The sequence below is a fragment of the Alosa alosa genome, chromosome 5, assembly GCF_017589495.1.
Source record: "Alosa alosa isolate M-15738 ecotype Scorff River chromosome 5, AALO_Geno_1.1, whole genome shotgun sequence".
Taxonomy (NCBI): domain Eukaryota; kingdom Metazoa; phylum Chordata; class Actinopteri; order Clupeiformes; family Clupeidae; genus Alosa; species Alosa alosa.
Window position 1 is genome coordinate 13,403,479 of NC_063193.1, and position 27,322 is coordinate 13,430,800.

Sequence of the window (27,322 nt, forward strand, 5' to 3'; positions counted from 1 at the left end):
ATTTATCACTTTGTACGCTTCTGTGAGCATAGCATAATTAATTCCCAGGTAAGCCAAATTAGGTCTTAAAACTTACACTGATTTCTAACTCAAATGGGATGATTTGACATGGCAATGACGATAAGAAATTGTAGGCCTACTTACAGAAAAAAAAACCTAACGTGGCCTGTTTGGTTCACTCCAAACGAAAACGCTAAACTGACTAGAATAATTCATTGTCTGGTAGGAGAAAGACAAATTGACATGATACGACTAATTGCTGGGAAGCAATACCTGTCGGCAATACCTGTCGGAAAGCGAGCATCCTGTTGGCGATAATTAGGGGAGTTGTGCTATGTGGATTCCACATAAACCAACAAAAGACGCTGGAGACTGATGATTAAAACGAACCATTGTTTTCCTATTAGGTTTACCACGTTAGCAAAAGGTGTGAGCCAAAACCCCTTCGAGGCGATAGGGCCATCTTTGTAATTCAAGGGTGGGTAAGTAGAGCAAAACAGCAAGGAACACCTTTACATGATATCCTATGCACTTTAAATACAGAGGATGATTATAGACTGAATGTAACACAAACAACATGTTAAGAGCCTCTTTAATCATCGATTAAATCGGACTCTAGTTGGGATGAGACTCCACCAGTGGATGAAATCAGTGCCATTCATAAGTCACTCTGCTGACGTGAAGTATTCTATATTAGGCATGGCAGAGTGGGTGTCAGAGATTTTCCCACATTTCTGGGCCGATTTCTATAGAACGAGGAAAATGCGTTGTAAATAGTCTATCATTTTTGAGTGTATGGTAGGACGAACAATTATTTTCAGTAAATGTTCACACATCCATCCTTGAAGCCCACCCTCGACCGAGCCCTGACTTCATAAGCATGGGAGGGATCTTTGGCGAAGGCTTCTTGACGTCTTTCATTTTGGCATAGTCAGTGATCAGAGCGTAGCCCACCGGTCTAAAACCTGCGAGACCTCCTATAGTGACAACAGCGCCTGTTCGAGTAGGTCCTGACTAAGCCAGCTACTTGTTTCAAACTCAATGCTTGGCTTGAAGTTTGAACATTCTGAAGAAAACCATGCCTTTTAAGACAATCATATGATGGAACAGGACGACTTTTTAAATAGAGGAGTTGGATATAGTTTTAATGTCCGTTCGCTTCATACACATCGTTTGGATTATTTTCTTTTTTGGCACATGTTCTGAAGATATGTGTTTCAGGAGAACTTGAACTGAATGATGGTCAGCTACACCAGAGACTGAATCAGTAAATGGCTGCGGCGACTTCACTTGCCTGAAGCGGGGCGCTCAGGTTAAGTGGGAGCGCACTCTTTTTCTAGATTTGCCAGACGTCTTCAGACAAAAAGTGACACTCGGATTTACTCTGCATACCTCGAGGATATTATTGTCAGAAAACCTGTCTGAGTTGAACGGACTATTGGGACAATGTATGGGATCAATCAGCACTGTTTTTACTTGTAAGTTTTCGATAGAATTTTCATAAATGCCATACAACCTCAGACAAATAATAGTTTAAATAACCATGTATTTCATCTGTTCATTTGCAGATCATTTCACTTCTTCGTGGTGTGGTGCCATGCACAGGTAAACACAATCTCCCAATGGTTTTGATGTTACATCATGTCATTTTGCCCTCTCTAAATTAGGAATTTATTTTCTAGTTAGAATAGACCGGGGATTTACTTTTCTCAATAATCTATCTTAACTCACTCAGCACGTTTTTTTCTTTTGTCTCTGAAATGTTTCTATTCCGGGCAACTGCGTGTAAGCAAAGAATAGTTCGTTTAGGTATGGATAAAACTAATTTTAATTAAGTTAAACCTGTCTCATATGAATGACACAGAGAGCCTTTAGACATAGTGAAACGTGTCATTTTATTTTTCCCTTTATATTGAAAAGGGGGAGAATCACCCTTCTCCTAATTTTAACCAGTATGTGAGGGAACAGGGGACGTTGACAGACCAGCTCAGCCGGCGGCAGGTCCGAGTCTACCAGCTCTACAGTCGGACCAGCGGGAAGCACGTCCAGATCCAGGGCCGGAGAGTCACCGCTACAGCAGAGGATGGCAACAATTTTGGTAAGCACAATCCAAAATCAATGTTGTGCCTTATTCGTCCCTCTTATTCGTGATTCGTGCATCTATGGCTTACACATGAGAAAAATGTTTCATATTTTTATTTTATTTTTTATTGTTTAATTGTTTTAGATTGTTTAAGTATTAGAAAACGCAGCTCCTTTGCATATTGGCTGTATGACTTGCCAAAAACAAATAGCCTATATAACATAAATTCACTTATTGACTGCAGTACACACCAGTTTGTCTATGTTTTGCATTATTATGTGTATTTCCAAGTAGATAAAAAAAAACATTCTACTGTACCTATATATATGAATATATTCAGTGATGTTATTTTTTTGTTTGTATTACAGCAAGGTTGTTTGTAGAGACAGACACCTTTGGTAGCAGGGTTCGCATCAAAGGTGCTGAAAGTGGGCGATATCTATGTATGAATCGCCGTGGGAAACTGGTTGGGAAGGTAAAGTCCTCTCTATGTACTGGTTCTATGTCTGTCTTGTTCAATGCATTCAGTTGGCAAGGAATGAGCTTGAGGGGCTATAACTTGAAATATTTGCTTGCACAAAATGTGCTCCTTTGCTTTGCGTATGATGATGCCATAAGTATAAGGCACATATAAAAGGTATATAACTTCATCCTGCCAGAGTGTGTATTCAAAGTTGATGGAGCAGGTGAAACACACAGCTTCATATGTTCTTTTTAAATGAGTGATGCTTCTAGCACCACTTTCTGTGTGTCACTTCTGCATCACTTCCATGAATAGGCAGGGGGTTGCTACACATCCAAAGATAATACAGTGCAATGTGACCCACAATGCCTTTCTTTCATTAGCTGTGTGATTGGAATCAACCATGAAAAAAAAAAAATCAGTGAAAAATAGTTGTGCTTCCTGTATTCTGGATTCCCAAATGGAGAAGAGGGTTAGCAAAATAGCTCCTGTTGTGGATAGAACGAGGGGTGCCAGACAGTTGCCAGTGCAAGGGGGAAATTCTGTTCACACCCATTCTGCGTCTGGTCAGAAGTCAACCCGCCACTTCCTGCAGGGAAGTGGAAAAGATGTATTCAGTGCTGTTCTCCTGCCATGAGAAAGAATTGAGGGAATCTGATTGTGGAGGGTCTTAAGACACTAACGCCTAGTTTGCTATATGCCCACAGAAAGTTATTCATGGACAAATGACGGACACATTTTAGAATGTTGGGAAAAAAGTTTTGTGAGCTTGTTCTTCTTGAATGTGGGTCATCTCATTTCTACAGCTAAAGTAATGACCTAATATTTATTACCTAGGATGCACAGAAAATTATAAATGTTGTGAGTTTCTCAAATGGGTACCTTTGTATGTTGTTCTATTTGCACTTGTCAGCTTCAGAGATGTCTCCATTCTCCCCTTTTCTGAGAATGGAGGTAGTGCCATCTAGAGGTCATTAGATAGATAGATAGATAGATAGATAGATAGATAGATAGATACTTTATTGATGAGCACTGCTCTGGTCCCCCTCAGTCTTCATTTTGTGTGATTGTATCCAAGTATCAGATATGTGTATAATGCATTATAGCATGTTGTTTAATGTTTTTGTGGCAAGAGACAGAGTAGCCTACTGTTTGAGTCAAAAGATACAGGGACACATGAAGAGAATTGTAGTTGGAGGAGCCCACAGTAATAATAATAATAATAATAATAATAATAATAATAATAATAATAATAATAATAATAATACAAAGCGAGCAGACTAAAAGGAGAATGGATCCCAGTGCACCCAGAAGAGCTGACTTTATTTTCTATTCTTTTTCCTCAGGCCAGTGGTAGAGGCAGAGACTGCATCTTCACAGAGATTGTCCTGGAGAACAACTACACAGCCTTCCAGAATGCCAAGTATGAGGGCTGGTACGTGGCCTTCACCAGGAAAGGCAGGCCCATCAAGGCCTCCAAGACCAGGCAGAACCAGAGGGAGGTGCATTTCATCAAGAGACTCCATAAGGGCCCACCGCCATTCCCCAACACAGACCGACTCAAACACTTTGAGTTCATCAGCTTCCCACCGACACGCCGGGCCAAGCGGAACAGGAAGCCTCATAAAGTTGAATGACTTGGAGACAAAAGTGAACTCATTTTTTTTTTTTAAAAAAAGAAGAGATGCAGCTTTATTTTTTATATATTTTCATACATAAAAATGGACTGGGAAAAAAAAAAAAAAAAAAATTGTTGTAAAGTAGACGACTGTAAATATGGTAAGATACCAGATGAAATGTGTATGTATATATTTAATATTACTGTGTGCGTGTTTGTAAAAAGAGGGAACATATAAAAGTTTGAATGGTTTAGACATATAATAAACTTGGAAATATGGGTTGGAAACTGGTTGGAATGGTTTATGTAAATTATAATTTAAAACTATAGTTAATTTATATAATTTCGTATTAGGTATTATATTATATCGTATTATATTATATTATGTTTTATAGAAACACTGACATTTAACAACTGATAGAGCACAAGGACAGAACCATTATCTAAATAAAAGCTAGACTTAATCTGACAGCAAGTCACAAAATTAAAAACAAATAATAATTGCAGACATGTGCATATTTATACCATATTATGTTTCCTTCCTTTTTTATTTTTCATATAACTCCATATAATGTTTCCATTTACACTGAAGCTTGGGCTCTGGTTTCAGACCCTGTGATCCCTCTCAGGTGTGCTGCTGTCTGTACAAGAATGCTTTCAATTAAGCAATTCACCACACAGGCATCTCATTTCCTTCCTCCTGCTTTCCCATTCTTTCCCCACATTATGTGCTTACGAATCCCAGCATAACTGTGCTTGAACCCCATGCAGTTGGGATTGGAGGTGCAAGTACATTTGTTTAGAACCTTTTGGTGGATTCAAAGAATCAGGCAGAGAGCTTATTTTGTTTTAAAGGGTTTTTATCTGGCTGAAGAATAGTTTGACTCATTCCCTAATTATTCTCTAACCCAGACATATATGTCGAGCTACTCATTCTCTGTTGGTCAGGATTTGAGGCATGCTTATTCAACAAGGAAGTTGTTAACACAATGATTCAATGCTGTCTTCTGTAACTGAAGTGGCACAGTCAATTTGGGCTTGTTGAGGTGTAATTTTGGCATTGTGACATGCTGCATGGTGTCGAGGTTGTCTGAGGTCGTGACAAACCTTGTTTTCCCCTTTAGAGAACGACTGACAGTCTTGTTTTCTCAAGCCTGGCTCCCAGTCCGCGGGATCAGTCATCAATGTAAACTGAGAAGGGGATGCTGAATGCTGGCGCATATTACATCTGTGATCTGCCTTTGATGAGGTGATTTCTTGCTGTCCTGCATCTTGTAGGCCATTTAATTGGGTCTTCTATTGACCAGTGGGTCTGTTGCCTCTTCATTAGCTGTGCTATGGCCCTGGCTTTAGTCTGTAAGTCCCCACAATACACGCCCCTGTCTACAGCTGCCAGTGCCTGTCACCATGGGGCATAGCAGACCAGCCGAGGGATCTAAACAGCTCACTGTGAGATTAGGACAAGATGAAGACTCAGCAATACTTTAAGCAGAGGATGTAACTTTATTGCAGCCCAGGACAGGAATAGTGACAATATTTCACATTTAAACATTTCACAGAGATTATATTTATATAAATACAGTAGATTAATAGTTCTGTCATATCTGATAGCCATAATCAATGTAAAGTGAGAGTAATAAAGACATTCCTATTTGTGTACCAGTTACATAAATTCTATTAGAGAACATCTGACTGCATGATTATGTATCTGTGTTTAGATTACAAGAAAATAACAAATTAATACATGGGTATTGGACTTGATCTAGAGGATAGTCACTCACGCAGCTGAACATAATGTACTCACTTGTTAATCCTGGTTATCAAAGAAAAGGACTGATATATTTGTAAAATTATCACCTGTGATAGATGGAAAGTATTAAAATATAGAACTAATTAAAGGAAGATTTATATAATCAAACTATGGTAAACCATTGTTATGACAGAGATAATGGCTCTTCAAAGCATTTTTGTGACAATACATATTTTGTCACTTAGCGTTAAACAATTGAAAATGCTTAAATCCTATAGTGTGTATTAATTTATCATTAATATCAACATGTCAGTTTGGTGTTTTGCTTTAGAATACAATTGAAAACAAAATGTTATTGATATACCTCTTCACATAAGGTCTTCACAAAATGCATCTAACTCATTTATCATTATGGTCAGTCTTGTACTCCATGTATTGTAGAAAATATCCAGATGTCAGTTCAGTAAAGGTAATGGTCTTTAAACAAACAATCTAAAGTAAACATTTCATGGTCCTTTTTCATGACCTTTGAAACTGCCCAAAAATGTTCTGTCATTTCACCCATTTCACCCGTTTCACAAACGATCACCACTTGATGACCCAGTTTTGACCTACACAATGTTACACAAGGAGGTTGCATTGCAGCCTGGCCACACCCTCTAACATATCCTTTCAGTGAGATAGCCTGGAACACAATTCACTAACATTTCCATCAGGTCCGAAAAAGACCAGCCAATCTGTGATTAGAGGTTTCGAAAATCAAACGCCCGCAACCATAACAAATTGCAGTCGGAAGAATGTGTACATTTATTTACGCCTTTCATCATGCTAGAAACGTATCCCAAAGTGAATGAGATGAATAAGTGGCCATTGAATAAATAAATGTAGGCTACTCAAGCAAGCAGTAATGCTAACAACCAGATATACTCCAATTCTGCTGTATTATTTTTGGCAAGTACACAACAAAATTCCCTGATATTCCATGACTTTACCCCAAAAATGATAAAATTCCCTGACTTTCCATGTCTGGAATAGACTTTCCAAAATTCCATGATATTCCAGAAATTCCATGACCCGTGGGAACCCTGTTTACTTTCAGTTTGGACTTAGATATCTACATGAAAATCGACATATAAACATAGCTGCAAGCAGCAATGAGGGGGCCAAGCAGATAAGCAGTTGAGCAGGAGTTGGGATTGGATTGGATTGGACTGGACTGGACTTGACTGTGTTGTGTTAGATTGGATTGGACTTGACTGGATTGGATTGGACTGGAGGACTGGATTCAAAATTCACCGAATGTATTGTGTGTCCTCAAGATGTACTCCTAAGACCACATACCAAGTTTGGTTTAAATCGGTGAAAGTGTTGATAATTATAGCACCCCTAGTGGTGAAAGGTCACCAAAATAATTGTGCAGTCTTAATATGGGTTATGACTCCATACCAAGTTTGGTTTAAATCTGTGAAAGTGTTGATAATTATAGCACCCCTAGTGGTCAAAGGTCACCAAAATAATTGTGCAGTCTTAATATGGGGTCACGACTCCACATACCAAGTTTAGTTTCAATCGGTGAAAGTGTTAATAAATATAGCGCCCCTAGTGGTCAAAGCACACCAAATTAATTGTGCATCCTCAGGATGTAGTCCCAAGTCCACATACTAAGTTTGGTTGCGATAGGTGAAAGTGCTAATCATACCGCCCCTAGTGGTCAAACATCACCAAATGTATTGTGGGTCCTTAGGATGTGTTCACGAATCAAAGTACCAAGTTTGGTGTCAATACGAGAAAGTCTTCCTAATTATAGCGCCCCTAGTGGTCAAAGTACACCAAATGTATTGTGTGTCCTCAGGATCGGGTCCCGAGTCCATATACCAAGTTTGGTTTTGATACGTAAAGGCGTTACTGAAATATGAGCTAATTTCCTGTATCTCTAGCCCCCTAGTGGTCGAAGGTCACCAAATGAATTGTGTGTCCTCAGGATTGGGTCCCAAGTCCATATACCAAGTTTGGTTTCCATATGTGAAAGCATTGCTGAGATATGAGCCTACTTCCTGTGATTATAGCGCCACACAGTGGTCAAAATTTACCAAATTTCTTGAGCCTCCTCCTGATTGGGTCCTGAGCCCATGTAACAAGTTTGGTTTTGATATGTGAAAGCATTGCTGAGATATCCCTTCACTTCCTGTTTGGTGGCTTCGCCGCCAAATTTGATTGCGAACAGTTTTAGGTTTGAAGACAAAAAGGGATAACTTTTTTGAGGCTTAGACTGAAGATTATGTGTGTCAAGTTTGGTGTCAATCAGACAAACTTTGTGACCTGTGAAAACTTTTAGGTGTTTTGATTAAATCCAATATGGCGGCCGAATCAATTACGTTGACGTCACAAATTCACATCTGTCAGACTTAGGACATCCCACAGTATTAACAATCACCATAAGTAAGTTTTAATTCCAAACACAACACCCGTTACAGGCCAAAAGCTAATTTTGCTAATTATAGCGCCACCTATAGGTCAAAAGTCATTATAATTTATTGAGCCTCCTCCTTATTTGGTCCTGACCCCATGTACCGAGTTTGGTTTTGATACGTGAAAGCTTTGCTGAGATATCACTTCACTTCCTGTTTGGTGGTTTCGCCGCCAATTTTGATTGGCTGTTACGGGCGAACGGTTTTAGATTTGAAGACAAAAAGGGATAACTTTTTTGAGGCTTGGACTGAAGATTATGTGTGTCAAGTTTGGTGTCAATCGGACAAACTTTGTGACCTGTGAAAACTTTTAGGTGTTTTTGATTAAATCCAATATGGCGGAAAATCCATCATGGCGGAAAATGACGTCATAGGGTGCGTTGAACTCGGCTTGGTCCAACGATACCTCATATTTGACAATCGGGCCAACGGGTCAAAAGTTACTTGCATGAACGCACATCCAACTTTGGCCTGTTGGTGGCGCTAGAGCGCTCGAGGTGCTGAAACTTGAAAACTTGGTGAAATTAATCAGGGGACTGTGCCTAATTTATGTGCTCAATTTTACAACTTTTTACCAGACGGTTCTATGGGCTGCCATAGACTTCCATGACGGAATAATAATAATAATAGGAAAACGTAGAAACACAATGGGTGCCTTCGCAGCTTCGCTGCTTGGCCCCTAATAACATACCAGTTCAAATGTTTATAATAGTAGCATGGCAACTGTGCTGGAACTATTCTTTACACCACTTGTTTCTTACAGAATGTATAGCAGATTTTTTCATATGTCAAAAACTTGTGTTAGGGGTTTGACCACTAGAGTGCGCCAGAGACTAACCCTATAGGTTTTAGTAGTTGTCATTACCAGTAGTCACCACAGCCACCACACCACAGCAACAAGAGCAAATACAAATACCTGTTTGTACAATATTTGCCATGCAATGAAATTAAAGAAAATAAATAGCATTGTTTGAATTTCCTGGTTGCAGATATACTGTCAATAACTGAGACAGCAATGATTCAGCTTCTTTTTCAGCAACTCCTTTTTTACAGTACATCTGTTCCATCATTTCTATTACTCCATCACAAACAGCTAAATGTTCTATATCAATACATGTTTTAAATGATAAAATGTGATTATTATAAATTGGACACAAATCTGGCCACACAATTTAACTGTAAAAAAAGATGACAAAAAAGTCCCCTTCAGGATTTAATAAAAACACCATAGAGTATTGTCCATCCATAATTCTTTAGATTAAAGCCTGCTGCCTGGACGTGACTGAGCTCCTCCAGCACCTTTCCTTCCATCCATGCTATCCTCCAGAGACTCATGATGGCTGCTCTGTGAGTAGTGTGGAATGTCCATCACCATTAACATCACTGCTAACTGACCACCCCCCCCCCCCCCTTCCCCCAGGAGACCAGCTGTGGAGGCAGGGAGGCACTTTACAGTACGAAAGCAAAGGGCCAGCACCAGTGAAGGCTTTAAAACCATTTAAAAACCCACGCCCTTCCCCCATCCTCCATGTCTCCACAGCACCCCCCTCCATCCACTATTCATTATTCCTCCTCCCCACCCACTGCAGTGCCTCTGTATCAGCCGCAGTCTCTTCGCACGGACCAGACAAAGGCAGCAAGCATACAAAGGCTCTTTTGTTATGTATCATCTCCAGAGAGAGTAATAATAGAGCTCTTCTTCACAATCTATGCAAAACATGCATGTGTTTAAAGCTTGTTCGTGTAGCCGTTCACACAGCCTCTAGAAAAAGGCATCGTTAAATTTGTCATCTCTCCATGTTTCTCCAAGGGGAGAAAATTATGGCAGATGCACAGAGCCACACAAGGCTGGCAACACCCTGCTCACTCTGTGTCCATGAGCCCCTCATAGAAGGCAACTAGAGTGGCTACTGCGGCTCATTGCTGATTTATTGAGGGGCTTGGTATCTGAGCGACTGTCTTGCTCAGGAGGGGGGGTGGTGTGTGTGTGTGTGTGGGGGTCAGCCATTAAAGGAAGACTAGCACACACTAGCCGATGACTAAGCACAATGGTGGAGGGGAGACTGCTGAAGCAAGCGTCCAGTGAGTCAGACCAGGCTGGGTGAATCAGTAGACTGGGGAATGTTGAAAGGAAGCTGGTGCATTTATAACAGATGAAGTCAGATTCACCCCCCAACACAGAAGAGCAATTAAAAGTGGCAAGAGGTGGGAAACATTTACTGGGTGGAAACTAGCTGAAAACTAGCTAGTGGGGTAATAAGGAGGATTCATACTAAGAGGAATTACGACAGCAAAATGCTGATAACTGGTGGTTGAATGGGAATGTGGCACGCTGCACTGAAAAGTGAATAGCGATGGCCTGGGTGACCTTCCAATTTTCACACAGAGGGACAAAAATGCAAATCAAAATGCAAATATATGCAAAAAATGTTTCACTGGAAAGGACTTGCGCACGGCACGGCTTAACCAAATGAGCTGGATTGAGAGAGCATAATCACTTTATTAGCTGTTGCATCATGGATAAAATACTTTCTGAGAAGATTATACTTAATGTCACACTCCCCTCTAAACAGATGAGTCAGTGCACTGCCATATTAGCTGTCAGGGCTTAATTCCCCTGTTAAGGCCCTTTTAAAGCAATACATTTGTTGACACCAACATCATCTCCTTCAGCCTTCGCTGCAACACCCCATCCCCCACCACTACCAGTAACAGTGCTGTACAGTTGGTGTGGAAATTTGCTATCTCATCCAGCAGGGCACTCAGAGATTTAATAAAAGCATGGTTGTGGGGTGGAATCCGATCCTTGGTGCAGCTCTCTGGATCCCCCCACCCACCTCCCCAGAGGAAGGGGGGTGGGTGGCTGCACATGCTCAGTCACAGCCCCAGCTGTTAGTCTTACAGCACCTGCTCCTCTGCCTCCCAAAGACTCCGCAGCCCCGCCCTATACCACGGCTAGGAGCACAGGGAGAGCTTTCACCATGCAGACAGCCAGGCTAATCTTCTCTTTTCATCAATGCATACGTATAGGCGTTCACCCTCAATTGTGTGCCACCGGCCACACTGTAAAACAGTGTAAATGTCTTTTACATGGATTAACATACAGCTAGGCGATATAATAGCTTTTAGTTTTCAATTCATGCTGTTGTTCAATATGGCTGTTCTATGACAACATCTGATTTTCAACCATTTCATTTTAAAGTGACAACACTGCAGGGCTTTGATTAGGGCTGGGGTTTGTCAGCATCAGTACATGTGAGCAAAACATACACAGACACTGTTATCAAATGAGCTGTCGTACAAAAAGACGACACACCATTTGTGCAGCCTCAGTCAGTGTTCATGGAAACACTGTTTTGCCTGTAAGATCACCCCTCCCCCCTCTTCTCCTCCTTCATTCTCTTTTTCCTCAATCTGCCGGATATTCCAAGGCAGAGAGAGCAGGACGGAGCTGTAAGCACCATGTGTGTATGTGCGTGTGTGTGTGTGTGTGGGGGGGTGATGCTGATGGGCTGAAAAAGCTTCCTAATGTCTCCCCTCTGGGGATATTCCTACAGGAACAGGGCACAGCAGCCAGACCGTACATTAGTATGTGCACTCACTCGATGCTGAGGGGCCGTCCGTCTCTCAATCAATATCAGAGACCGGCTGCCATGATATATCCCCCCTCCCGCCCATCGCGCTCGGATGCGAGCTTGCTTCACGTAATTGCACAAGAAAACAGAAGAACTGCGCAGGAGTCTTTGTCTGCTCCAGTCTGCTTTCTCTTTTTGGGGGTTCGTTTTCATACTGCTGACACCACCGAGTCTGTGTCAGTTCATTTCACCATCAGGTTGCCATCGCCTCTGAAGCCACCCTGCAATGACGGAGCTGAATAAATAATTAATTCTGCTGCCAGAAACAGAGGCACTGCACCAAAGAGCTGAATCAAAAGGGGGAAGTGGAATGCTAAGCCCAGAGGGCCTGGGAGAGGGGAGAAGAGACCACCCTTTCTTCCCTGCTTTGTCTCCTCATTCAACCTGTCATATTATAAATTAACACTGCTTATAGACTGCATTAGACATGTAAGAATGAATGAAATCTGACATGCTGACTCCTGGCTCTTTTTATTGTGATTAGTTTATTTTTGAAAAGTGTATTTGCTGTAACTCAGGATATTATGATTGGCAAAACCTGTGGGTTTGGTTAGCCCTTTATCTTTTAAAATAGACTGCCAAGCTGACCCTGTTGTGTTATCTCCAAGTCTGATGAAAGTCCTTTTGTTTACTGCAGGCTCTAAACAAATTCACATCCCATACCAAAGGTAATTTTTATCTGTTGTATGCACTAACTTCAGATGAGCTCATACAGGAAACGCTTGGTGAAACATAACGCAATAAGTTAACATCAGATACATATTTGAAGTGAACATTCAATAAACCGATGATTAGTTTGATCATTCGATAAACCAATGATCAGTTATGAAGTTGAGATGACTCATCATGTTTGCCACAGTTTGTTGCACATTTAAGAAGACTTCTTATGGCATTTGCATAAGTATGCCAACAGCTGTTCAGCCTCCTCTGATTTGCAACGGTTCTTTCTACTGGGGGACTTCCTGTGATGTTGCAGATGGAGAAATAGCACCTTCTGACCCTCCAAAGTCATGCCAACTGTGCCAGTGCTGGCAGTGTCATTATCACACCATTCCTTCGTGGAGATGCTATTAATAATCCACACTGTCTCCATTCTTGTGACCTGTTTCCAAAAGAGCAACAGTGCCCGGGCCCCATGTACATACGGAAAGCCCAACCCCCATCTATACCGTGTGACCCCATTTCCACGATACCACCTCTGCACTATTTGAAAACACTCAACACAAGTGTCTCTCTGGACACATGAGCTAAGAGCATGGTCTTTATCCATATGGCAGATATTGCAGGATTGGCTACCACAGAAGACCATCCTCCCATCAAAACATCCTAAAGGTGTGAACACAATTATATGGCAGAATACACATGACAATTTCTTTGAACAATCCTATGTTGGTGACAAAACGTTGTGCTATGTGTTTTCATGTTGGTAACAGTTCACGGACATGTAACAGCTTGTTGACTGCAGTAAAGTTTTAGCTAATTGTTGTTGCCACTTTTTTTTTTACATTTCTGATCATGCATGTATTCTCAATGTTACTCATAATTTGAAAAACAAACACTTACATCTGATAGCATGTTAATGACATAAACCCAATCATATTATATCATGTGACTGCGGGGGTTGTTATGAACCCTGTACTGTATGCCCGGTTAACTGACCCTGTGACTGGTAATCTCCTGTGCCTCTGGATCAAGAGGCTTGCAGAGTTCAGCATTACCGGGCCCTGTTTGGAGGACAACAATGCCCAGGGGCCTAAGCTCACTGCACTGACAGGGTGCGTCAGGCAGCTCGATCAACATGAAGGATATGTTGGGACATCTCCCACACACCTCCTTTCTGTTTGACTAGAGAAATAAACTGGAATATTTAAATACTGACTAATACTTTACCGTTGGCCATATGGAGCAATGTATTATTAGTTTACTAATTGTTGGATCTACATTTACCAAGTACATTTACAGTAGGCCTAATGCCATTTTAGATATTTGCCCTCTGTTACAGTAAGGTTACTGAGAATTTTGTGAATTTTGGAAATGTCTATTTATTTGACATTTTGTATAAGTATAAGATTATTGTTACAAATATATAGACTGACTGGTTTTTCGAATTGGAATAAAGGTGGAGCAGAAAGGGGGGGTGGGGAAGCAGCCAGAGGAAATTGACACATGACCATAAAACCTTTCTGATCCTGATTTCCCCGAAGGAAAATACTTCTGAATAAGCAAATACACATGATCACCACTATTTTCATTTATACCATCACCACGCCAATTTTAATGTATTTTCGTATTTTTGCTTTCCTTTGTCATGGTGTAGCTGTGCAAGAAATTCAGCAAGGAAGTGGATACGTAGAGGTAAAACGAGTAATTCATACGTTCGTTGGTTATTTGAGTGACTTAGGTGCATAGCCAATAAGCTTGCGGGCCGTCGCGGTATTGGGAGCCGGGCTTTTTCCACATTAGCCAATCGAGAACGAACGTCCAAGCACGCGTCATAGCAAGGGCGGGTGCATGGAAGTGTACTAATAAGAGCCGCCGCTTGCCGCGCCTTAGACGAAGAAAGGAGAGACATTTTGGTTCATTGAAACGTTTTACCATCTAACGAAAAAATGAGGGAAATTGTGCATCTTCAGGCTGGTCAGTGTGGTAACCAGATTGGTGCCAAGGTAGGTAATTCTGGTATTTTTGTTATTTATATATTGTAATTTGTCTCTTTGATGGAGCAATGAAATAAATCAAGAGGCTTCTTTCGTAACAGGGTGCATGTAAAACTCGTTTCTTTTATCAGAAAATATGACCTCAATATCACCCATTGTGTTTTTTGTGAATATCAGGATGTAGACTACTGGATTATTTAAAATACCCAATCATGTCCCACATTTGAGGCTACTGCCGAGTTCATTTGAACATAGGTTCATTATGACGAAATATCATGCAACTCAAAATTGATATTGAGTGAATAGCCTATGCTACTACGATTCCGAAAATTAATAAATCTGAAGTTCATATGGCGATTGCTTTCATTGTGGATATGCCGAAATCGTTTGGGATTTTCCTGTAACAAAGCCAGTAGCCGGCCGACAGTGTGGCAAAAGAGGAAATCGATTCATTGACCCAATTTTCATAGTTAACCTTTTGCGTTTTAGTCCTAATTGCCTCAATATATTGCAAGTTTGGGGAAAATGTGCTAAATATCCCATGGAAAAAGCCCCTCAGTCAAAGCTATTTCAAAGTAGGCCTATACATTTGTAAAAATGTGTAAGGCCTTTTGGATCGTCATTGCAGTTGCGCACCGCGCCTTTGGCGGATGTGGGATGTGCTGGTTGGCTGTGACGTTGACCTGTGATGAATTTTCAAAATGATATAGCGCGTGGATTTCAGCCAACCAGTACGACTGCCGCGCGCGGGAGGGGGTTTGAGTGCGTTTCGCGCTCTCTCGACATACGTTTACCATCAACCAATGACTTGCTAGTAAGCTAGTGGTTTGAAAAACATGCCTGGAATGTTCTCTAGGCAGTTTCAAACGACTGCTACATTTCAAGCACATATGCAGTCTAATAGTAGGCCATCCTTCTGATAATAATATGGTCCCTTTCCACGTCCAACAATTCTCTAAGCTCAGAATTGGCAGTTGCAGGTTCTTTTAAAGTATTTAGTGGATTTGTGCATCAAATGTGTTTTTAAAGATGGCGCCTGGAAATAAATATCAACAATTCTCCTTTTCAGTTCTGGGAAGTCATCAGTGACGAGCATGGTATTGACCCCACTGGAACTTATCATGGCGACAGTGATCTTCAGCTGGACAGGATCAATGTCTATTACAATGAAGCATCAGGTATGAAGGGATTTTTTGATCTACGACTCCCTTTTGTAGTAAGAAGATTAAATTAGTCAATAGTTATTAAAATTGACTTGCCTAATAACTGTTTGTGAACTTGTACATACTTATCCATTTGTGGTCATGTTACACAGGTGGCAAGTATGTGCCTCGTGCTGTGCTGGTGGACTTGGAACCTGGAACCATGGACTCCGTAAGGTCTGGACCTTTTGGACAGGTCTTCAGACCTGATAACTTCGTCTTCGGTCAGCATTTATCTCTCATTCCCATATGCTAAAATTAAATTATGTAAATGCGGAAATGTATTTACCAGGCATACAATCAATCTGATGTTATTCTTTGTTCCTGCCTTTAGGCCAGAGTGGTGCTGGTAACAACTGGGCCAAGGGCCACTACACTGAGGGAGCTGAGCTGGTTGACTCTGTGCTCGATGTGGTGAGGAAGGAGGCTGAGAGCTGTGACTGTCTTCAGGGTTTCCAGCTCACCCACTCCCTGGGTGGTGGTACTGGCTCCGGTATGGGCACCCTGCTCATCAGCAAGATCCGGGAAGAGTACCCCGACCGCATCATGAACACATTCAGCGTTGTGCCCTCGCCTAAGGTGTCAGACACAGTCGTCGAGCCATACAACGCCACACTGTCTGTGCACCAGCTTGTAGAGAACACAGACGAGACCTACTGCATTGACAACGAAGCCCTGTACGACATTTGCTTCCGTACCCTCAAGCTCACCACTCCCTCTTATGGTGACCTGAACCACCTGGTGTCTGCCACCATGAGCGGTGTGACCACCTGTCTCAGGTTCCCTGGCCAGCTGAACGCAGATCTGCGCAAGCTTGCTGTCAACATGGTACCATTCCCCCGTCTGCACTTCTTCATGCCTGGTTTTGCCCCCCTGACCAGCAGGGGGAGCCAGCAGTACCGCTCCCTCACTGTGCCTGAGCTGACCCAGCAGATGTTTGATGCCAAGAACATGATGGCAGCCTGTGACCCACGCCACGGTCGCTACCTCACCGTTGCTGCTATCTTCCGTGGCCGTATGTCCATGAAGGAGGTGGATGAGCAGATGCTCAATGTCCAGAACAAGAACAGCAGCTACTTCGTGGAATGGATCCCCAACAACGTCAAGACTGCTGTTTGCGACATTCCCCCCCGTGGCCTCAAGATGGCTGCCACCTTCATTGGCAACAGCACCGCCATCCAGGAGCTGTTCAAGCGCATCTCAGAGCAGTTTACTGCCATGTTCCGTCGCAAGGCTTTCCTCCATTGGTACACCGGAGAGGGCATGGATGAGATGGAGTTCACCGAGGCAGAGAGCAACATGAATGACCTGGTGTCTGAATACCAGCAGTACCAGGATGCCACCGCTGATGAGGAAGGAGAGTTTGAGGAAGAGGAGGGTGAAGCTGAGCTGGCCTAAATGTTCTCTGTAAATATCTTGTCCCAGGCTGTATAATTCACTGACCTGTCAGTCCTTTCCAAAGTCCAGTATTTTGTGTTCTGTTTTTATTTGTCACCTGCTGTTCTCATTCCTGTCTGTACAGAAACAAGTAATTAAAAAACAAAAAAAACCTTTCTTACAAAAAGTGTTTGTGTGTGTGTCTGTCAAAGTATTAAAAATGAATGAAATCCCAGGACTTGATATAGATTGGTTATTTATTAAAGATATTAATAGTTGAAAACCAGGAATCTTAGGCTGATCAACTGGCAATATAGACCTATGTAGCCTACAATTACTGATTCTAAAGGTATGCATACATTTTTATTCAACACAACAATGTAGCCTACTAATGGAGGAAGCTTGTGGCTGTTCCAAGCATGCACACCCTAGTAATTTACCTTCTGTGAGTGAGCAAAGCAATGCAGTTTCAACTCGGCCTGGGCCTCATTCGAAGACCAGGTTGCCGTGCTGCTTCCTGAAACTTGATCCGAATCACATGAGCTAAGTGCTACGTTGACCAGTTAAAAAAAAAAAAAAAAAAAGCGTGATATGTGGCAGAAGTCAAGAGGACTGTCTACTTGTCAGTTACTTCACCACTGTCGCTGACATATTTCCTGTTGGCTGTGTTATGAGAACTAGTGTGTTTTTTGCGCTCAGATTACAACTGGTTGGTGTGATACTTTGTTAAGAAGGCAACGTCCAAAAAAATTGATGTCAGTTCACACTTTTCAGAAAATTCTACTACATGACCAGCAGAGGATGCTGGATGACCAGCCTACTAAACTTCAATAGATTGGTGGTAGGCATAGACAGTAAAACAGGTGGCAGGCTGTACCAGAGACTTTCTAATGAGGAGAACAGCACTCAAAAAATCCTCCATAGAAATGCATGGGGTTAGTTTGTCCCGCCAATATGGCCATTGTCTACACATATCCTACCCCTTCCTTGGCAAAACGTTGACATGTGAATACATTGAGCCAATCATGTGCTGTGTTGTGAATACATTGAGCCAATAATATGGTGTGTTGTGAAGAAATCGTGCCAATCGTGCTGGAGCAAGACTGCAGTAGATTGGTGTCCTGAAGCCTTGCGCACGCGCAATTCTGCCGAGATGGATGCCCGATGAGTGCCCAAAAAGCGTTGCCATATGGCCGCCGAGTGGAAGAACTTTGGCTGTACTGATTTGACCATTAAAAACATGCTATTTCTTTGATTGGAAAGCCACATAAAACGTCTACATGTTACACGTAATCTGATAACTGTTTTACCTTTTCAAAATTTCTAAATTTTTAAGTAACAGTGGCTCTAAAATATGCATAATTAGAGTGCAATCATACACAATTACATTCATTCAATAATACTTTTTTTTAGAAGTAATCGTTTCATTCCAAGACATATTGCTTGTAAAAACAGTCTCTATGTATCCCAGAGGACAGTGCTATACATGTTCAACCCATTCTTCTTTTCCAAAGGAAGTAGGTGAGGATGCCTGTGGTTAACATTAGTAAAGTCCAATAGCATACTCTTTTCACTTGACCTTCGAAGCTCTGTTTTACCCCAAAGCGAGATATAAAACCAGACTGAAAGCAAAAAGAGAACATGTTAATATACTGTTAGCACACATCTGTATCACAAATTCCAGTGTACAAACAGTTCTTTAGACTGAGGTGTCATTTGGTACCCAGGGGTAGGTTATTGGTGTATTTAAAAAAAACATTTTGTTGGAAACTTTGATTTCACTCTAACTGGTACAAACGTTAAAGAACGTTGAAGAACCCACTTACCCATCCCCCGTGTTCCCTGATCTCAGGACAGATCACCCTCTCTACGTACGCTCCCACACACTCCTGCAGCTGTGGCAGCACGCCATCCATGCCATTGTCATGGCAGTGCAGGGCCATCTGTCCGGCCAGCACATACACCGACAGCACAGCACTCCAGGCCAGGTCTCTTCGGCGCCCGCCCGGGGCAGCAGGGCCAAAGTGCTCGTCCAGGATGGCCGTGAGCATGGGGCAGGCCGTGCTCTCCGTCACATCCTGGAAGACACGCGGCCAGCGGCGGAAGAAGATAGGAAAACGGATGAGGAGTTCGTCGCCGGCGTGCCTAAGCGCGGATGCCGCCGGACAGGGAGGGGGAGGGAGGTACGCGCCAGGCGGGGATGTCACGTAGGCAAGGTAGTCGTAGGCCATCAGGTAGGCCTCTCTGACCAAAGGGTCTGGACTGTTACGGCCGCGGCCCCCTGATGGTTCATCTGATAGGCCCATGGTTTCAGTACTTCAGAAAGACAGGGGCCCATTACTCTGAAACAACATAAAACATACATTAATTTGGCAAGAGTGTTCAAATAAAGATGAATATTAAAAATCGAGTTACTTGTACAGTTGGATTCTTCAATGTCCTTTTGGTAAACTGATCCACTGGTGAACAGGGACGCCACGAGGATTGAAAGATAGAGCTGAAACATTTTCATCACACCTAAAAAGGTCTTCAATGAACTGGAAATAACAGGGACACTATGCCATTAGTTTTCACTCACAATATTGATCATTATCAACAGTCTGCGAGGACTGATATTGTATCTTGCCAGTGACGCCCCCAGAAAATTGTAACAGGGGTGGCCAGATGAGGCCACTGTAAAATATCACATATAAGCCCTTTGAAGCCTAGGCTATTTTCAGTGTAATTTTACAATTAAGCTCTTATCTTGAAGTGCACTGAAAGACCGGGGTGCACGAAACTTGTTGGGCACGTAGCCCCACAAGGATGACACAGAACCATTGTTTTTGTTTTGATCCGTCGCCCTCCCGACGGACTGGAGCCCCAGAAAGGAGGGTAGGGTGGGCACAGTTTTCTGTGAGTATCTTGAGAACCGTAGGGCCTAGGAGGACCACATTTTTAGTATGTTGGTCTCAAGGGGCCATGTCAACCAATCCCATAACTACTCATTTGATGTATACCCCCACCTAGTTAAAAATGAAAAAGCAAAAATGAGGTGTTGTAATTGCAGGTATCTCTGGATGACAGGGTCAAAACTGCACAAAATTGGAGGAGTAGGATCATTCTGACACCTCTAAATGCATGCCACGTTTCGTGGAATTCTGTTCATGGGGGGCTTTACAATAAATTAACTTATGTGTAAATTTAGTAACTGTACACCAACTGGCCTGTAGATGGCCGGATCCAGTTTTCTGTGAGTATCTCAAGCACCGTAGGGCCTAGGATGATGACTTGTTTTGTATGTTGGCCTCCAGGGGCCATGTCAACCCATCCCATAACTACTCATTTGATGTATAGCCCCACCTAGTTAAAAATGAAAAAGCAAAAATTAGGTGTTGTAATTGCAGGTATCTCTGGATGACAGGGTCAAAACTGCACAAAATTGGAGGTATAGGATCATTATGACACCCTTTGAATGCATGCCAAGTTTCGTAGAATTCTGTTCATGGGGGACCATACAATAAATGAATATGCACACACATACACACTCATGAACACATGCAAACACACACAAAGATACATGCACACAATTGCAGGCACACACACACACACACAGAGCACGGCCCCCCACCAAAAAAAATCCTGGGTGAACACATTTGTTTAACTTAGTTCAGGTACTGTCACTACAAGCAGCAAGCGAAAGTAAATACTAGGTCATACTACGTTTTGCAGGAAACTACATGTCACCACGACCGCCATCTAAAAGCTTATCAAACTAGCCGACTCACCATAGTCCAAGGCCAGTGCCTTCATGCCAAAAAGGAAACAAAGAGGATTAGAGAGCAGGTGACAAAGCTTCAGTCGTTTTCCTCCCAAAAGGAGCCGTGGTCGCCGGCTGATCTGTGGGTCACCGCGCGTGTGTGTTCATGAGAACTCGTTCGCACAAACATGCTAAATTTAGCGCGGGAGTTGCAAACTGACACTAACCCCCTAACTCTTAGGCTTGTAGTGGTTACTGCTACCACTCACATATTCTCTGTTAGCTCGGTCAAGCTAAATATAAACGCCAATAAATCATATGCCTGACGACCTGTGCGTCCTGTTAATTAACAACCAGCTTATAATGCTTTTGACAGAGCAAAGGTAATGCGCAAAGATCAACAACAGAGCTCTACACACAATAGCTGTCATCACTAGGCTAATGTTTCTTTCACTTTCACTTTCCTTCCCATTTTTACCCCAACTGAGAATTTGAAGACAGGCTCTGCTGGTCCTACTAAGCAATTGCTTCCTGAAACCTGAAACTTTTATTTAGCCTCTTCTAAAAAATAAATCCTTCTAAAAGGGTCTGTAATTTATTATCAGATAATAACCGACTGTAATGACAGCAGGATAAGGGCTAAGGATGCCATGTCAACTTGTATGATGTGTGTATGGTTTGTTTGCTGTACACACATAGTCTATTATCAGAGATCTATATAAGTAGACAAAAGTGTGATTGACATTCAACTCTAATACTGTAGTTCATTTTAGAAAAGTTGTAAAATACCAAGGCACTCATCTTCTTTGTAGTTAAAATGCCTTTATTTTAAAGGGCACAACATAATTAAAACACTTCGACGCGTTTCGGCATGAAGCCTTCATCAGGAAGTGAGCAGTCTCTTGTGTGGCATACTGAAATAAAGGACATCAATTCCATGAGTGTTCTCAGGTGTGTGGGTGGGACCAATTAGCTAATGGCAAACCCCTCATTTACAAAGGTAAACCCACAGAGAAACAGAAAAACAAACAGGTATTGATGGTGGTCAGCAGGGGGCGTCATTCCATAGTCTCTACAGACATAAAAGAGTATTTAGAGAACAAAAAAGAACATACATGCAATACATTTATACAACAATAGAGCATTTGTGTTTACAGGAAATGGAAATATTCCAACTCATCATTTAAACCTGGATATAAAGTAGCTCTTAATTTAAAAATCCAGTAGCTCTCTCGTTGGTTTAATTGTTTCAATCTATCACCCCCTCTCATTGTTTGTGGTATATGATCTATACCTATAGCTCTTAAAATAGCAGGGTCACTATTGTGCTTGTCTTTGAAATGACGGGCCATTGGATAGTTCTCATTTTTTGTTCTTATCGCATATTTGTGCTCTGAGACTCTATCTTGTAACCTTCGTTTGGTTCTGCCGATGTAAAAAACATTACAGAGGGGACATTCCAGTTTGTAAATCACAAATGTGGTTTTACAATTAATAAAATGCTGTATCTCATGTGTTCTTTGACTATGTATATCTTCAAATGTTTTACCTTGAACTACAGTAGGGCAGTGATTACAATGACTACATTTGAAGCTACCTTGTGGTTTCTTTGACAACCAAGTGTTTTTAGAGGGTGGTGGTAGATAGCTGTGGACAAGTTTGTCATTTAAGGTAGGAGCTCTTTTAAAACTGAAAACTGGAGGCTCTTGAAAAACATTTCTCAGAGAAGCATCACACTGTAATAAATTCCAGTTTTTTCTGATTATGTTTTTAATGTGATTTGCTTCAGTGCTGAACCTTGTGGAAAATAAAATTCTCCCAGAACTTTGTCTGGACTTCCCACTTCTTAACAGGGATTTTCGGTCTAGGTTCTCAGATCTGTGCTTAGCACTCTCGATGGTTTTCTTTTTGTAACCTCTTTGAATAAATCTATTTATAGATAGAATATTGTATAATAAAACAAGATCAAGCGACATTCACACACACAAGAGTCTTCTTTGTCCCCACAAAATGTATTAGTATAAAATATGAGCTTACAGTTTGGCTGTAAACGAAACGAAACGAAAACGTAATTTCGATCTCTTTGTATGTCTGGAACATGTGAAGAAATTGACAATAAAGCTGACTTTGACTCTTGGGTATAAATCCAAGCAGATTCATTCCATTATCTGCAGTAATAAGTCTACACCACAAGGTGGCAGCCACACACTACTGAAATGGGCAAAAGTCATTCAACTCACACCTACCCGCCCACCCACACACACACCCACACACACATCACACACACACACACACACACACACACACACACACACAAGCATGGGATGCTCTGACACTGCTCCAGAACATGAAATGTGATGGCAATTATGATACATATTAAGGAAATGAAGAATACAATACTTCAGATGTGGGCAACATCAGTGATGGCAATGAGTTCATCTTTAATATTCTGAATTAGTTAATCAAATGCCAGATTTATTAGATCTCTCCATGCAAATGTAATCAGAGTTGATAAATGATTGGCTTCAGGAGATGAGAGAACTTGTAACAAAGGGGGAGATTTTTCAGAGAAAGCAGTTGTTTGTCCATGATTCTTCACACAGTAATTCTTTGGTTAGTCTTATGAGCAGAAATTGAAAGCACCGAGAGGCAAGTATGTGTCTGTTTTGACTGCTTAAGGGATGAATGATTTTAATTTTCTCTCTTATTGGGTTTGTGAATCTGTTTGAAATCCACACCCTGACTCACAAATGGGAACCTATGTTTAACATGTTATTCCATTTTTTTATGGCCCACTGAAGACCAGGTATAATTAAGATCTTTCCTTTATGACTTGAAGTGTTTACTCAGTATCATGATACTCAGTTCGCTCTGAGGAGGCCCAGACACAACTAATGCAGTCAAAAAATCAGCAGGGATGATATTGGCCGCTCAAGCCTACTTTTGCCAATTTCGCTGAGATTCTCTAGAGACGGGCGATATTTAACAAAACAAAGATAACACACAAAGTGTTTTCAGGAGAGCAGGAGAGTGTGAGGAGGAGAAGGAGGAGGAGACCGAGTGAGAGCATGAGCTAAATTCTTCCATGGTCCCCTTTAAACCCTGTGAATAATCACTGATTATTTTCTCATTTTGAAGCCCCTGTGGTTTATGGATAATTTTAAAGGGTTTTTAATTTCCTGTCCTAAGCAGAAACTCTTCAGATGCCGTGAGTGTGCATATGGCTGTGTGTGTGTGTGTGTGTGTGTGTGTGTGTGTGTGTGTGTGTGTGTGTATCTGTGCATGGTCATGTCTACGTATGGCTGCATGTGTGTGTGTGTGTGTGTGTGTGTGTGTGTGTGTGTGTGTGTGTGTGTGTGTGTGTGTGTGTGTGTGTGTGAGGGAAAAGAGGGATTTGTGTTTTTGTTTTTTCAGCAGAGTGTTCTCAGTTTATGGGGTCGTGTGTCATGCGGGATTTTAATACGCAGCTCATTTCCGGCCTGCACACAGATAGGGATCAAAGCCACTGCGCCGGTGTCTGCCCCGCCACCCTCCCGCTTGCTCTTCCCTCCTCCAGGTGTAGAGCCACACCAGGGCCCGTGGGCCTCCAGCCACCGCCGGCCGCGCTCATTTCATATCAATTTTCCACTCGGCTCTCGAGCTCTGCGCGCTTCCTAATTCTATTCAGGGCTTTGTGATTTAACTGTGTTGGCATGTCTGCCCCCCCCCTCTCTCTTTTGTATTGCATTTGGTCTGGTCCAGCTTCATCCTGGTTTGCATTAAAAGGCAGAGGTGAGCTTTTGGAGGTGTCCTCTGTAGCCCACCTTCAGCAGTCCCAGCCCCCAGTTTCAAAACAGGAAAAATAAGGGGGAAGCTTTTATCTCTATGTGAGAGTGTGAAAGGGTCAGAGAGAGAGAGAGAGAGAGAGAGGGAGAAAGTGAGAGAGAGAGAGAGAGAGAGAGAGAGAGAGAGAGAGAGAGAGAGAGGTAGGTAGGTAGGGGGAGAGAATGGCCAAAAAAAGTTGTGTTGTAATTCCAAACACCCCCCCAAAAAAGATGCCGTTGCCAGCATACAACAGTGTGAGTGGAAGAATTAACACAGCGTATCCTTCTGTTAAGGATTGTGAAATGGGATACTGTGTTTGGGTCAGAGTTGGATGATTTATTTGTTTAATCTTTCTAGGCTCTCGTCTATAACTTGAGGAAGAAACAGACAGCATTCTCTGGTCTCCCCGCAGAGAGGAGCAGGACGAGAGAAAAGAGAGAAAGAAAGTGAGGAAAAAATAAAAGCGCAGCTTTCACAAAACACCGCTGACAAGAGCACCGAGCAATTTGATAACGGGAGAAGCAGGGGGGAGTGTGCGCAAATTACAGGATGTTTTTATTGTATTTCTCCTGAAGGGCGTTCAATTTCCCCTTCTCTTATCCAGCCACCACTTATCCCAGCCTCCTGGTGCCACAGCTACAATTCCCCCTCTCCTTTTGTCCCTCTCCAAGCACTCCACACTCCTCCTTCAGGTGCCCACGCACCAGAGGCTGGTATTGAGGGTAAAGGGAGGAAAATTGCTCTGGTGTTATTATCATGAGAATGGGATGGAGGGAGGGGGTGGGGTGTTACTCAGGGGGGGTGTCTATAGAATGTGGGTGGGTAGGAGGTCTCACTGGACTGTAATTTGGGAGCTTGACCATGTGCGGCCCATCTAATGGCTTCAGCATGTTGAGCATGTCCTCTTTTGCGGTGAGGAATCTGAAGGTTCTGACATTTTGTGGGGACAAAGAAGACTCTTGTGTGTGTGAATGTCGCTTGATCTTGTTTTATTATACAATATTCTATCTATAAAGAATCTGACTGAGTTGAGGTGAAGGGAGGATGGGCTTTTGAGTGTTGAGGGTACAGGAGGACAGGGCTACAGAGTTTTCCAGAAGAGTAATACAAATATGGAGGAGACCAGAGGAAGCTTAGGGAGCAGTTTCTTGCCTGTCAAATTTGTGTACATTGATATTGGATATATCTTTCCTTCCGGTTCCGGCGCAGACAAGAGTGGCAGCATGTCGAGGTAGCTCAATGTCTTTGTGTTTTTTTCTACGTCTTTTGTTTACTTTTTACTTCGCAACTTTTTGGATTCTTGAATTTCCCCTTGGGGATCAATAAAGTATCTATCTTTCTATCTATCTGGATATCAATGACTGAATCTGGTAATAAACATAAAAAAACTATCTAGTGTCACTGAAAGGCCTGCACCAGAGATGGTTCATTACCAGTGTTCTAAAACACCAAAAGACCGTGTTGAAGTAAAGATACTTTACTTGATGCTTAGTGATGCTTAATGTTGCCATACGATAGAGAGCCATACACATGCCCAAACAGCTCACCACTCCTCCACCCCCCCCCCCCCCCCCACCTCAGACAATTGGACAATTGATGCTGGTTGGCTTGGCTCTTTCTCCAGAGCTCCCATTACTCTCACAGTGTGGGGCCAGGCCAGTGAGTGGACAAAATTGCTCAAAATTCGCCAGTAATTGAAAATACCTATCCCACCCTTTGGTGAGATCTCCACCCAGCATGATACACACTCATAAACACACACACACACACACACACACACACACACACACACACACACACACACACACACACACACACACACACACACACATGCAGAGAGAGAGAAAATGCAGAGAAATATAGTTACTACACATTGAACAGTAAGACAGACACACTTGACATACATATATAATATATATATACAACCCCAAAACAGAAAAAGTTAGGATGTTGTGTAAAATGCGAATGAAACCAGAATGTACTGTAATAATCTGCAAATCTCGTAAACTCATATTTAGTTGCAGAAAGGACACAGACAACATATCAAATGATGAAAATGACAAATTTGACTATTTCATGGAAAATATATGTTCATTTTAAATTTGATACCAGCAACACGTTAAAAAAAAGGGAGCAATAAAATGCTGGAAAAGTTGTGTAATGATAAAGAAAACAAAAGGAGGAATGTTTCACAACTAATTAGGGTAACTGGCAACACTTCTTGGGTATGAAGTAAAGATGTAGAGGTATGCATCACTCTGTGCAAACCTGGCTGTGTGGACAAATGATGAAACAATGCCATTTTAATGCATGAAATTGTGAAGTATTTGGGGAGTTCATTATGTACAGCACATTATATCATTAAAATTCAGAGGAGAAATCTTTGAAAACAAGGGATAGCACTGAAAAACAATATAGGATGGTCGTAGTCTTCTGGACCTCAGATGGCACTGCATTAAAACCAGACCTGTTTCCGTAAAGAAAATCATTGTATGGACTCCTATGAAAACCTCTGATAACCATTGT

At 42.0% G+C, this 27,322-nt stretch overlaps 3 protein-coding genes across 4 annotated transcripts; 2 read left to right on the forward strand and 1 right to left on the reverse strand.

Moving 5' to 3' along the window:
* Positions 1 to 1,290: 1,290 nt before the first annotated feature.
* fgf17 (fibroblast growth factor 17) lies at positions 1,291 to 4,387 on the forward strand. 2 transcript variants are annotated; one of them, XM_048243890.1, is made up of 5 exons: positions 1,291 to 1,478; positions 1,569 to 1,605; positions 1,921 to 2,098; positions 2,452 to 2,563; positions 3,898 to 4,387. In XM_048243890.1, exons 1-5 carry the CDS (start codon positions 1,447 to 1,449, stop codon positions 4,181 to 4,183), a joined length of 645 nt encoding a protein of 214 aa, XP_048099847.1. In that variant the 5' UTR covers positions 1,291 to 1,446; the 3' UTR covers positions 4,184 to 4,387. The 2 variants fall into 2 exon arrangements, with proteins under 2 accessions (XP_048099847.1, XP_048099848.1); XM_048243891.1 differs by having other exon boundaries at positions 2,452 to 2,558; positions 3,893 to 4,387.
* Positions 4,388 to 14,551: 10,164 nt separating this feature from the next.
* On the forward strand, positions 14,552 to 17,440 carry tubb2b (tubulin, beta 2b). The gene is made up of 4 exons (XM_048243214.1): positions 14,552 to 14,683; positions 15,744 to 15,852; positions 15,990 to 16,100; positions 16,211 to 17,440. Exons 1-4 carry the CDS (start codon positions 14,627 to 14,629, stop codon positions 17,272 to 17,274), a joined length of 1,341 nt encoding a protein of 446 aa, XP_048099171.1. The 5' UTR covers positions 14,552 to 14,626; the 3' UTR covers positions 17,275 to 17,440.
* Positions 17,441 to 17,492: 52 nt separating this feature from the next.
* Positions 17,493 to 21,421, reverse strand: bcl2l16 (BCL2 like 16). The gene is made up of 3 exons (XM_048243215.1): positions 21,021 to 21,421; positions 19,080 to 19,595; positions 17,493 to 18,875 (listed from the first exon to the last, which is right to left on the reverse strand). Exons 2-3 carry the CDS (start codon positions 19,557 to 19,559, stop codon positions 18,744 to 18,746), a joined length of 612 nt encoding a protein of 203 aa, XP_048099172.1. The 5' UTR covers positions 19,560 to 19,595; positions 21,021 to 21,421; the 3' UTR covers positions 17,493 to 18,743.
* Positions 21,422 to 27,322: the final 5,901 nt, after the last annotated feature.

Bases quoted from the DNA above. Each gene is read 5' to 3' on its own strand.
- bcl2l16 (XM_048243215.1), bottom strand. From the start codon at position 19,559: ATGGGCCTATCAGATGAACCATCAGGGGGCCGCGGCCGTAACAGTCCA. The intron at 18,876-19,079 runs GTAAGTGGGTTC...TTTTGCTTTCAG, and splicing joins TCAGGGAACACGGGGGATGG to TCTGGTTTTATATCTCGCTT.
- tubb2b (XM_048243214.1), top strand. From the start codon at position 14,627: ATGAGGGAAATTGTGCATCTTCAGGCTGGTCAGTGTGGTAACCAGATT. The intron at 14,684-15,743 runs GTAGGTAATTCT...TCTCCTTTTCAG, and splicing joins GTAACCAGATTGGTGCCAAG to TTCTGGGAAGTCATCAGTGA. The intron at 16,101-16,210 runs GTCAGCATTTAT...TCCTGCCTTTAG, and splicing joins ACCTGATAACTTCGTCTTCG to GCCAGAGTGGTGCTGGTAAC.
- fgf17 (XM_048243890.1), top strand. From the start codon at position 1,447: ATGTATGGGATCAATCAGCACTGTTTTTACTT. The intron at 1,606-1,920 runs GTAAACACAATC...TATATTGAAAAG, and splicing joins TGGTGTGGTGCCATGCACAG to GGGGAGAATCACCCTTCTCC. The intron at 2,564-3,897 runs GTCCTCTCTATG...TCCTCAGGCCAG, and splicing joins AAACTGGTTGGGAAGGTAAA to TGGTAGAGGCAGAGACTGCA.